This window comes from Mercenaria mercenaria, unplaced genomic scaffold, assembly GCF_021730395.1.
Source record: "Mercenaria mercenaria strain notata unplaced genomic scaffold, MADL_Memer_1 contig_4580, whole genome shotgun sequence".
Lineage (NCBI taxonomy): Eukaryota > Metazoa > Mollusca > Bivalvia > Venerida > Veneridae > Mercenaria > Mercenaria mercenaria.
In genome coordinates this window covers 37726-50535 of record NW_026462821.1, presented here as the reverse complement: position 1 = coordinate 50535, position 12810 = coordinate 37726, and the positions used below count along the sequence as shown (strand labels likewise).

Genomic DNA, 12810 nt, shown 5'->3' with positions numbered 1-12810 from the left:
TAGTTATGGGACTTTGTTTTTTGTTAGTATACTGTATACATACAGTCTATATACATACAGTCCACATAATTATGCAATCTTGTGTGCGTCAAATTGCAATGTCCTGTACAGGCACAAGACCACAGTTATTTGCCCTTGGTTTACCACAAGACGGAAGTGGTTACGCGGAAAATAGTTCCTCTGTTTGATGGTGAATATTGGTGAATTTTTGAGTGAAAGACCTGCAATAAATGGCATGATTTAATAGAGGAGATATGAAATAGTAGGTACATGTACAATTTGACAGAATGAAAATGTCAGAATATGCATAACATGACTTTTTGATAGGGCCTGTTTTGCCTGTTAGCGGCCATCTAGAGAGTATTCTTCATACGCATGTGATTTGGTTGAAAATGGTGGAAAAAAGAGCCGGTCAACCCAATGTTTACTGTGGCTGGAATTTTTTCTCTTGGATAGTTCTGTTGAGTTCATGTATTTTTATAGGGGTAGGAATGCATGCAAAATTGCTATAGTGTCCAGTGCCTATATAGAACATATAGTAAAAATAACTGTGGTCTTAGGCCTGATATAGTGGAAAATGTCAGAAAGTAAATTGTCAATATTTTTGTTATTTTTCAATCTACATGGCTGAAATTTTGACAGTGAATGGCTGGTAGGCATAGAAATCTGGTAAATATTTAGATTAATCATTACATTTGCTGAAATTGCTTCAGTTTGGATAAAAAGTATACATGCACTTGAAACTAATTGTGAAAAATCCTACTTTCAGTTTACATATTTCTGGATTTTTTCTAATTTTGCAGGTTTTCATGCATGAAATGCATTTTTATAAGTTCTTTGTTTGAAACCGGTATGCGGAAAACAAAATGGGGTATTACAAATGCCGCGATGTGATATTTTTTTATTTTTTAGAAATTTGAGCTGCGACTGAGGAAATCTGACCTAAAGTCAGATATGTATTTTTTTCTATTCTTGTTTACATGAAATTGCTCTTTTGGTTACTTGAATTTACACAGTACACACAGACTGAATAGTGAAATATGTGTAATCATAATCTGTGCAAGAAAAATCAGTTCAAGGGCTTGAAAATTGGACAGATTAGGCCTGAAATTGGCATACTTTAATTGATTTTGAAGGAAAACAGCCAGATTTTCACACACTAGACTTGCATATTGGTTTCCTTAATGATTAATTGAGCATAAATCATCATATCTGAGGTCCTGAATTGTATATTTACTTATTCTGTTGGATTTCTTACACTTTTAGTACCTAAAAACCTGAAATGAGAGCGCTCGGACAATGTGAAGTTTGTCGCATAGACGGGGATTGACCGCCTTTGTACATATATGTCTACAGCTTCTCAGATTTGACCGAAGACAGTTGTTCGGTGTTGTGAATGGGTAAATAATTCCATTTTAGATGCTTTTAATCAAGATCAAGTACTTTCTGTGATTTTGTAAAATTTAATAGACTTCGTTAAATTGCATCGGCAAGCGTAAAAAAGCCAGAAAATAGAATTGTAGTGGAATAACATTATTTCAGTCAGTTTTGCCATAATGACTACTTTCTAAATCATGTGTGGTAGTGAGATAACATTTATAATCAGTTACCATGAAATTGGACAGGAATTTGTTCATAATAGTTGATGCAGTAAGCTGTATTCCCAGTGTGAATACTTATTTCAGATAGTAGCTAATTTCACCTGAAAATAGTAAACATTGCTTCAGATCTAGCAGTCAGTAAAGCAAGGAAACTGGACAGACTGCTTTTTGATTGATAGTTTTGTTATTCAGACTGTTTGTTATGACACATTTTACTTACATAAGACTTGAATTTGAGGTTTTATATTACATTATGACAGTTTCAGTATGGGGAAAGGAGACTGTGATATAAATATTCATAGAAAAGTTGCTTTTAGGGGCACTTTTTAGCATTTCACACTTTCTTTGCAGTCAGATTGTTTTGAAATATAGTTTGCACATACATACAATCATGTAAACTGATTAAGTATTCATTCTAAGAAATTATGACTAGCTCGACTCATATTTCAGATGTTGTTCGGCCGAAGGCCTTCCAGTCACACAGAAGATCCTGGTTCGGTCACACGAAGGGTCACTTCCATTGGTATTAGTCACAGGAACAATTAGGAGCACCAGTTGTAGTTTCTCAGGTTGATATTTATTAAGGTTTTTGCTGAAATTAAGCCAGTTTGGAACATTCAGCAGGCAGTGATGTACATTAAAATCATTCTTTTTAGAGATAGGGGCTGTTTTGCCAGAATGCTCAGCTGTGATACACAGTGTAAGATTTTGTGCAGTGTAAATGGTCATGGTGTGCATGTTTCATTTACAGAGTGCACTGAATGCCTGTAAACTGTAAGATTTGAGTGAAATATTCATTCCAGAAGGACTCATAAGCTTTTTAGTAAGCTCATATACTGGACTTTGGTTCATTTTACCTAGGGTAGCCATAAATGAATTATCACTGAAAAGTATATGACACATATATGTACAAAAGCTATTCATTCTCATATTTGCCACATACTGGGCTGCTTAAAAAGGGCAAATTTGACAGCTACAGGATTTTTCTTAGTTCACATTTTACTTTTTCGTGTAAGTAGACTCCGCGTTTTGACGTGCTTTTTGTAATATGAATAGTTTTCCTTAAAATTGGAACAGTGATATTGTAATCAGACTTGAAGTGGCTCTTAATTTGGATAGATGTATATTAAGGAAACATGCTGTTTTTTATTTTGGGTGAAAATCTCATCAAACAAAAAAGTTATAGAATTTTGCGTTTTTTTCATCTGAAAAGTACGCGAACTTTTTTTTTGCTCAGATTTGACTGATACCATGTGTAACATTGGAAGCTGTCAAATTTCATCTCCTGCATAACTCTTCAAGTGGCTCTCACAGAGAGATAACGCAGCGTCCAGCGGTATGAATCAGAACGAGGCTACAGCTTACATGGATCAGTCCTAGAAATTTACAGCTAATTGATTTAATAAAAATTCTTAGAAATAATCGTATATTAAAGACGGAATTTATCATTTACAAATCGATCACAAGTGGTGACGTCATATTCATAACGTCATTTGAGGTACATCGAGGTAAGTGGAATATTTTCAGTGAAAAGTTACATTTCTTGCAAATCTCTTTGTTTTACTACACGTGGTTTCCTGGACAATGGGAATGTCGATCTTTTTCCATGAAATGGATTACATGAATTCACTTGTTGAGAACATTTGAAAACATCGACAAAAAGTCAGAATGCGCCTGGCACGCACAGGTAGTTTAATAAAAGTTCAGTATAAATCAAAAAATTTCAGATAGCCTGAAAGGCAGAACACGTTATGTAATCGAGCAAAAATTTATGAACTAGTTTAGAAATCTCTGCTATCAGGAGCTCGATGTCAAACATGTTCACAAAATCAAAATATCTGAAAGATTTCTTTGCTTTAAACGTTGTTAAAACACCTGCGATGTTAAGATTTTAATTATGCTCGGTTAGGGCGCAACTGACGATTACGTCACATGCTGTCACAGGGGAAATTCGGATGGTTTAACGTAGATGAATCAAGCAAGCATTTACTTATGCTATGGAATATTGTTTCCGTTCACGCTGAAAGCGATATACAAATGCTAAATATGCTGAAAGCACCATTTACGCAAAAGCGCCGAAATAACGAAATCATTTTTGTTTACAGAAACTAAACCACGTGATGTCGGAAGATGAGTCACGCATGCGCAGTGACGATCTGCTCCAAAGCGGAAGCGGGGAACCGCTCCAAAGCGTTAGTGGAAGTGAAAAACCAAAACAAAAACAATTGCTATCAAAGTCGGACAAGATTCTTGCTACGTTCGAGAAAAGAATGGGTGAATTTAGTGACGTAGCAAAAAACATGAGCGAAATGAACAAGACGCTATCGTCTTTACAAGAAGAAGTAAAGTCTTTGAAAAGAAAAGCGGAAGGGGACGATAATGGACCATCGTCAAAAAGATCGGCACCGGCGGACGATTGTCAGACTCAGAGTGAAATCGAAAGTGGAAGTGGAGATGATTGCCAACGCGATCAAGACATACACGCAGACGAGGAGCTGGAGGCATTTATGAATTCTCCCGAAAACAATAATGACGAAGACTACTTAGAAGGCATCTCTGAGTTTTTCCATCTGACAGAAGATGTGGGTAAAAACGTTGATGACCACTTGGCCAGAGTTGCAAACAATGCCCTCAGGGGAGAAGTTAGGGAAGAGAAAATGGCAGCCTTGTTAGAAAAACATAAAAGACCTGCAAACATTGACAATCTACAAGTACCTAAGGTCGATGAACAATTATGGCGACAATTAAGGAGCACCACAAAGGCTCAGGATTTAGTGTTCCAGCGTACACAACGAACATTAACTGCAGCTTTAGTTCCAATAATCAAAGCCATGGGTCTGGTTCAAAAGTCCAAGGATGTAGATCTTAAAGAAACTATAATGGACTCATTTAAGATAATGACTCAGGCAGTTCTAGCAAACAATGGGGCAAGACGAGAAAGGATAAAGAAGGACCTTGAGCCAAAATACAGGTCAATCTGTAATAACAATGCTTCGGCAACACAATTATTCGGAGACAACCTGCAAGAGCAAATAAAAAATTTAGGGGATTGCAAAGTGAACCTGACTACAAAGCAGCCTTTTTTATCGAAAAGAGGGGGGGCCAGCAGCAGGTTTCCCCGACAACGACAAAGTTATCATCAAAAGACATACCAAGGCCAACAAAGCCAACGTCAACAGCAACAAAAACCTGCATACAACAGGAACCCCTTTTACAAGAAATCCAGAGGACAGACAAGACACAAATAGAGACAGTAAGTACAAATTTGCTTTGGTCTCTTAACAATACACCTGATAATTTTATGGCAGGCAAAATAGCTATGTACTTCAATTCCTGGACAAATATTACCACAGATAAATGGATTCTGAAAACAATTTCTGGATATAATGTTGAACTTTTTAAAAAACCTAAACAAAAATTGGTTCCTAAGCCGCTACAATTCAGTAAGGAAGAATCAAAGAAAATCAGTGACGAAATAGATCAGATGCTTAAGAAAGGAATAATTACACCTGTACCAGATTCAGAACCGACTACTGATGAATATATATCAAACATATTTACAAGACCTAAAAAGGATGGGCGTGTAAGGGTGATTCTTAATCTTAAACATTTCAATGCAGATTTTATGAAAAAATTTCATTTTAAAATGGAAACACTTCAATCCGCCATTGACTCCTTGAGGAAAGACTGTTATTTTGCCTCGGTTGATCTTGCCGAGGCGTTCTATTCAGTGCCACTCCTTCACGAAGATAGGAAATACTTTAGGTTCTTTCATAACAGCACAAAGTATCAATTCACTGCTCTGGTAATGGGGCTAACAAGCAGTCCTAGAATTTTCACGAAATTACTCAAACCGGTATTTGCGACCCTTAGATCTTGGGGACACATCAGTACAGCATACATCGATGATTCGTGCTTGCAGGGGTTAACTTATGGGGAATGCCTTATCAATGTTAGAGATACTGTCAAATTATTAGACGATTTAGGTCTCACAGTTCATCCCACAAAGTCTGTACTGATTCCATGTCAAACAATTGTATTTTTGGGGTTTGTTCTTTGCTCAATAACCATGACGGTCCGACTTACCGATGAAAGATGTGTAGAGATAATAGAATTATGTAAAACACTGATAAACACTAAACGAACAACGATAAGGAACTTCTCACAGCTAATCGGAAAATTAGTCGCAGCAGAACAGGGGGTGGAATATGCGACTTTATACATAAAACCATTAGAGAAAATAAAAGTGTTTCAGTTACAGAAACATAAGGGCAAATTTGACAGTTTTATGAAAATCCCAGTTTCAATAAAACCAATTTTAAATTGGTGGATTGTCAATCTGAAAAACAGTATGTATATACTCAGACTCTTCATTGAAAGGATGGGGGGGATACAATCAAACACACAACATAAAAACAGGGGGAGAATGGTCTATAGGTGAGCAAAAATTGCACATTAACATTCTAGAGCTCAAAGCCTGCCAGATAGCCCTACAGTCCCTATGTAAAGGAATCAGAGACTCCCATATAAAAGTCTTTATGGATAATACCACCAGCTGTGCTTATATCACTAAATTTGGGGGAAGAAAGAAAGAACTAAATGAGCTATCTCGAGAAATATGGTTTTGGTGCATTGAGAGAGGTATACATTTATCTGTGGCACATGTTGCAGGGAAACTTAACACTACGGCTGATAAGATGTCTAGAAAAATGAATGATGATTTAGAATGGTCACTATCAGAATTAGTATTTGAAAAATTAAGCTCAAGACACCAGGGATTAGAAATTGATCTATTTGCCTCAAGACTTAATTATAAGCTAAAACAGTGTGTTTCAAGAAGACCAGAACCTGAAGCAATGGCTATTGACGCCTTTTCAATACAATGGACAAATCAATTTTATTACATGTTTCCTCCTTTCAGTATAATAACACGGATTCTACAGAAAATAGAAGAGGACAAAACAGCAAAAGTTTTAATAGTGGTTCCCTTATGGCCGACACAGAATTGGTGGCCAAGTCTAATGAGAATGGTATGTGGAACTTGTTACAAACTACCACACCCACAAGCAATACTGAGCCTGCCTCACAAACCGGACTTAAAATACCCATTGAAAAAGATGTGTCTGGGGGCTTTTCTTATATCAGGAGAACACTACGCACCCAAGGCATACCAAGAAAAACTAGAGACATCATCATCAAATCATGGAAAGCGAGCACTCAAAAGCAGTATGAACCTTACATTAGGGCATGGCTGTTTCACTGCAGAGGGAAAGACAATCCCACTAATCCCAATATAAAAACAGTGCTAACATTTCTAACAAAGATGTATGACAGGGGCCTAAGGTATAGTGCAATGGGCACAGTACGGTCGGCAATAAGTGTATTCGTGAAAATATGTGGTAATATGGATTTAAATTCTAACGAAACAATCACTAGATTCATGAAAGGAGTTTTTAATGATAGACCTACATTACCACGATACCAAACCACATGGGATGTTCAGATAGTATTAGACTACTTAAAACAATTAACTGATACAACGTTATTACAACTGTCGTGTAAACTGTGCATGCTTTTTCTACTTCTGTCTGCACAAAGGTGCCAAACATTGCATTTAGTTGATCTATCTGATGTAGTTATTTCAAATGAAAGAGTTTTGATTTATCCAAATCACTTGTTAAAACAATCTAAACCAGGTTCACATCTAGATGTAATATCTTTCGAAGCATTCATGAATAATGAAAATTTGTGCATTGTGTCAGTATTCAAAAAATACACTGAACGCACAAAAAATATCAGAACAGATAAAAAGTTACTGGTTAGTACAATTAAACCGCACAAGGCGGTATCAAAAAGTACAATTGCACGTTGGGTTAAGCTTGTACTCCTTAAATCTGGGATAGACAAAAGTTTTAAGCCTCATAGCACAAGGGCTGCAGTAACATCCCTGGCTAAACTAAAAGGAGTTCCTCTGCAGACTATCATAAAAACTGCAGGCTGGGCAAATGCAAACATGTTTGCAAAATTTTACAATAAGCCCATTGTGCCAAAAGCTAAAACTTTGCAAAAAGCTATACTGGAAGGGAATTAATATCACCAGACCTGGTTTAGAATCATGTAACTTACATGTAAGAAACTGACTTTGTACATAAATAACACTTTTATAATCATAAAATATGTATAATTCATTCTGTCTTTCTTATTGAAATGTAATTTACCAATTCACCAATGAAGATTTTGCTCTAAAATCTCTGTGAGAGCCACTTGAAGAGTTATGCAGGAGATGAAATTGAATGATTAAGCGAGACTTACCTTCGCAGAAGGGAAGGTGAAGGTTGATCATGATTTCATCGACTGCAAACTCTTCAAGGGCTCACACACCCACCCTCTACCACCCATGTAAGAATCTTCATCTGTGATTGGCCGTCGGCTGCTAGGAATTGAAGCAGCCTTGACTTTAACTCTAAAGACTGATTCATACCGCTGGACGCTGCGTTATCTCTCTGTGTGAGCCCTTGAAGAGCTTGCAGTCGATGAAATCATGATCAACCTTCACCTTCCCTTCTGCGAAGGTAAGTCTCGCTTAATCATTCAATTTTAGTGCATAGTTCAACAAAGGTGTAACTTTCAGATTTGATTTGCTATACATCTGAGATTATACTGGTAAAATATTTTTTAGTTTGGAGAGAAAAATAGGTCTAAATAGGCACAAGACCACAGTTATTTGCCCTTGGTTGACCACAATACGGAAGTGGTTACGCGGAAAATAGTTCCTCTGTTTGATGGTGAATATTGGTGAATTTTTGAGTGAAAGACCTGCAATAAATGGCATGATTTAATAGAGGAGATATGAAATAGTAGGTATATGTACAATTTGACAGAATGAAAATGTCAGAATATGCATAACGTGACTTTTTGATAGGGCCTGTTTTGCCTGTTTGCGGCCATCTAGAGAGCATTCTTCATACGCATGTGATTTGGTTGAAAATGGTGGAAAAAAGAGCCGGTCAACCCAATGTTTACTGTGGCTAGAATTTTTTCTCTTGAATAGTTCTGTTGAGTTCAGGTATTTTTATAGGGGTTGGAATGCATGCAAAATTGCTATAGTGTCCAGTGCCTATATAGAACATATAGTAAAAATAACTGTGGTCTTAGGCCACATTCATCACCTTTAGAGATAGCTCTAGTTATTTATATAATATATTTCACTTTGTGAATTGTCATTGAATAAAATCATTGGAGTTCAGATGCAAAGGAATTATTTCACATGGACAGCAAACATTTAAGTTCTTTTAGCTTAACTATTATTAAAAGAAATTTACTGGCTTTTTCTTGTATAACACATGATTTTTTTATACTCAGTATTTTAGTATGTTTCTTAATCTTCATAATTTCTTTTTCCTGTATTACTACATTGTTAAGTTTTAACCCTTACCCTGCTTAATTTCTGTAATGAACTTTTCCATCTTTCAATTTGGACAGTACCATTAACTGTTAAAAGGGGTGCACACCAAAAATATACTGAATGAATGGCAGTGTAGGTCATGATCAGAGTGCACTGATGTGCAGGCTGATCATGATCTGCACTGGTCGCAAAGGCAGAAACAATTGTTTCCAGCATGATAAGGGTTAAACAAGGATCATTTCATGGAATTGAAGGTAAACACGTTTTAACTGTCCATGCTCCATCATTCATGGCAAACTTTATTTGATTATGTAAATAACTGATTTATGATAATTACTTGAATAAACAAATAGGACAACTCTGCAGTGTATCTATCAACAATATAGGCCTTTTTTCAGACTTGGATAATTTCTTGTTTTTGAAGCTACACAAAAGAGATTTGAACCACCTGTATAATTTTTTAACAAATTTCAGTACTTATCTTGAAGAATCTTGACCATGACCTTCTCACCTAGTTTTTGTTTGTTTTTGAAGCATTAGCAAAGAAATTTGTTTAACCAAGCAATTAATTTCAGGTTAGCGATATAGGGCCATCATGGCCCTCTTGTTATACCTTTTCAAACATTTAGAATTAGGTAAATCTTTTTTTCCAGCCTTTTTTCTTTTTTTCCACCATGTTTTTCTTCTCCTTTTTTTCTCTTCTTCCTTTCTTTCATTCTTGTGAAATTCAGGAGTCAGATTCCAGATCTTTTTGATAAAATAAATGGACTTAATTGTGTGTTCACATGGATATCATGTTGTTGAGACATGGTTCCCCTATATATTATTAGTCATGGCGAAAATGTTTCAAGACTTGTCTGATGACCCAGGATGAACCGTCTTAACTGAATGGAATCTTGTCTGACCTGATGTAATAACAAGAGCTGTCCGTATGACAGTGCGCTCCACTATTCGGCGATTTGACAGTAAAATGAATATATGTCTTAGTAAGAGATATCTACTTTAAAAGGAAGATACACCATGGGGTATAATTCTGTCAAGAACACATACTAGAGTTCTTGGAATTGTTACCACACATGCAGATCATGATGATAAAAATATATTTTGAGTTTCAAGTCATAACCTTATATAGTATCAAAGTTATGTCCAGAAAACAAAGAGTGTCAAAAAATTTAAGTATGAAAGGGGCATAACTGGTCAAAAATACAAATCAGAGTTATGGGGATTATTACCACTCATGCAGATGATGATGATAAAGATATAGTTCAAGTTTCAAGTCTTTATCTTATATTGTACTAAAGTAACATCAAGAAAGCGAAGATTGCCAAAATATTTTAAGTATGAAAGGGGCATAATTCTGTCCAAAATACAATTAGAGTTATGGGGACTGTAACACATATTATAAAGAAATACTTTTAATTTCAAGTCATTATCTTTTAAAGAACCAAAGATATGTCTATAAACAAAGCTTTCAAAAAAATTTAACATAAAAATAATTCCAAATATAACAACTTTGTGACCTTGACCTTGAGTATAATGAGCCGAGCCGGACGCGAAACCCCAGGTGCACAACTACACATGCTGACCAACATTCCTGTAAAGTTTTGTGACTCTAAGTCATACACTTTTGGAGCTAGGCGCGACACAACACTAAAATGACCAATTTTTACAAAGTCAGGGGCCATAACTTCTACATGACTGGACGAATCCGGACGCGAAACCCCAGGTGCACAACTACACATGCTGACCAACATTCCTGTAAAGTTTTGTGACTCTAAGTCATATACTTTTGGAGCTAGGCGCGACACAACACTAAAATGACCAATTTTTACAAAGTCAGGGGCCATAACTTCTACATGACTGAATGAATCCGGACGCGAAACCCCAGGTGCACAACTACACATGCTGACCAACATTCCTGTAAAGTTTTGTGACTCTACGTCAAATACTTTTGGAGCTAGGCGCGACACAACATTCTCGGAAGGACGGACGGACGGAAGGACGGACAAGGGCAAATCTATATGCCCCCCCCCAAAGTGGGGGCATAAAAAAATGTGTGGTTGGGGGAGGGGGGTGATGCATTATCAGGGTGGTGGACATGACTGGGTGGAGGACTGAGTCTGGGGAACAGTACAACTTTGCATGTTGATCATGTTGATAAATATTAACTAAAGGTTTGAAAAAAAATAATAATAAAAAGGCAGTCTGAAAGACAGCTAAATCCCCCGCCACTGTTATGGATAATGAAAGGGTAAACCTTTGACCTTTAGCTGTGACTCTGACCTTGAACTGATATGCCTGACTCATGAATTCTGCACAACGTCTTGATGAGGTAATGATTTGACCCAAGTTTCATGAAAATCCTTCAAGGGGTTTAGGAGATACAGAGCTCAAACCTTTGACCTCGAGTTGTGACCTTGACCTGGAGTTGACATGGTTGACTCACGAGCTCTTGATGAGATGATCATTTAACCAAAGTTCGATGAAAATCCTTCCAGGGGTTTAGAAGATACAAAGTTGACACAAAATGGCAGGCTCAAACCTTTGACCCTAACCTGTGACCTTGACCTTGAGCCGGCATGGCTGATTCGTAAGTTCTGCACATCAATTTGATAAGATGATCATTTGACCCAAGTTTTATAAAATTCCTTGAAGCGGGTTTAGGAGATACAGAGCAGACACGAAATGGAAGACTAAAACCTTTGACCTTGAGTTCTGACCTTGACCTTCAGCCGGCATGGCTGACTCATGAGTTTTACACATCGCTTTGATGAGGTGATCATTTGACCCAAGTTTGATGAAAATCCTTCAAGGGGTTTAGGAGATATAGAGCGGACACAAAATGGAAGGCTCAAACCTTTGACCTTGAGTTGTGACCTTGATCTTGAGCCAGCATGGCTGACTCATGGGTTCTGCACAACGTCTTGACGAGGTGATCATTTGACCCAAGTTTGATGAAAATCCTTCAAGTGGTTTAGGAGATATAGAGCGGACACAAAATGGAAGACTCAAACCTTTGACCTTCAGTTGTGACCTTGACCTTGAGCCGGCATGGCTAACTCATGGGTTCTGCACATTGTCTTGATGAGGTGATCATTTGACCCAAGTTTTATAAAATTCCTTCAAGTGGTTCAAGAGATACAGAGCGGACACAAAATGGAAAGCTCAAACCTTTGACTTTGAGTTGTGACCTTGACCTTGAGCCAGCATGGCTGACTCATGGGTTCTGCACATCATCTTGATGAGGTGATCATTTGACCCAAGTTTGATGAAAATCCTTCAAGGGGTTTAGGAGATATAGAGCGCACACAAAATGGAAGGCTCAAACCTTTGACCTTGAGTTGTGACCTTTACCTTGAGCCAGCATGGCTGACTCATGGGTTCTGCACATCGTCTTGATGAGGTGATCATTTGACCAAAGTTTTATAAAATTCCTTCAAGGAGTTTAGGAGATATAGAGTGGACACAAAATGGAAGGCTCAAACCTTTGACCTTGAGTTGTGACCTTGACCTTGAGCCGGCATGGCTGACTCATGGGTTCTGCACATCGTCTTGATGAGGTGATCATTTGACCCAAGTTTTATAAAATTCCTTCAAGGGGTTTAGGAGATATAGAGCGGACACAAAATGGAAGACTCAAACCTTTGACCTTGAGTTGTGACCTTGACCTTGTGCCGGCATGGCTGACTCATGGGTTCTGCACATTGTCTTGATGAGGTGATCATTTGACCCAAGTTTGATGAAAATCCTTCAAGGGGTTTAGGAGATATGGAGCGGACAGACGGACGGAAGGACGAACGGAGA

The 12810-nt window shown here is 37.4% G+C and overlaps 2 protein-coding genes and 1 long non-coding RNA gene across 3 annotated transcripts; all 3 read left to right on the top strand.

Moving 5' to 3' along the window:
• Nucleotides 1-498: 498 nt before the first annotated feature.
• LOC128553981 (uncharacterized) lies at nucleotides 499-2426 on the top strand. Its single transcript, XR_008369494.1, has 3 exons — nucleotides 499-669; nucleotides 1267-1400; nucleotides 2052-2426. It is a non-coding gene; the product is annotated as an uncharacterized LOC128553981 (long non-coding RNA).
• Nucleotides 2427-4478: 2052 nt separating this feature from the next.
• LOC128553980 (uncharacterized) lies at nucleotides 4479-7754 on the top strand. The gene is made up of 2 exons (XM_053535176.1): nucleotides 4479-4854; nucleotides 6523-7754. The coding sequence occupies exon 2, from the start codon at nucleotides 6592-6594 to the stop codon at nucleotides 7690-7692; it is 1101 nt and encodes a 366-aa protein (XP_053391151.1). The 5' UTR covers nucleotides 4479-4854; nucleotides 6523-6591; the 3' UTR covers nucleotides 7693-7754.
• LOC128553983 (uncharacterized) lies at nucleotides 4921-6042 on the top strand. The gene has a single exon (XM_053535177.1). It carries the CDS (start codon nucleotides 4921-4923, stop codon nucleotides 6040-6042), a length of 1122 nt encoding a protein of 373 aa, XP_053391152.1.
• Nucleotides 7755-12810: the final 5056 nt, after the last annotated feature.

What these genes read in the sequence shown, in the direction of transcription:
- LOC128553983 (XM_053535177.1), top strand. Translation starts at nt 4,921, where the DNA reads ATGTACTTCAATTCCTGGACAAATATTACCACAGATAAATGGATTCTG.
- LOC128553980 (XM_053535176.1), top strand. Translation starts at nt 6,592, where the DNA reads ATGGCCGACACAGAATTGGTGGCCAAGTCTAATGAGAATGGTATGTGG.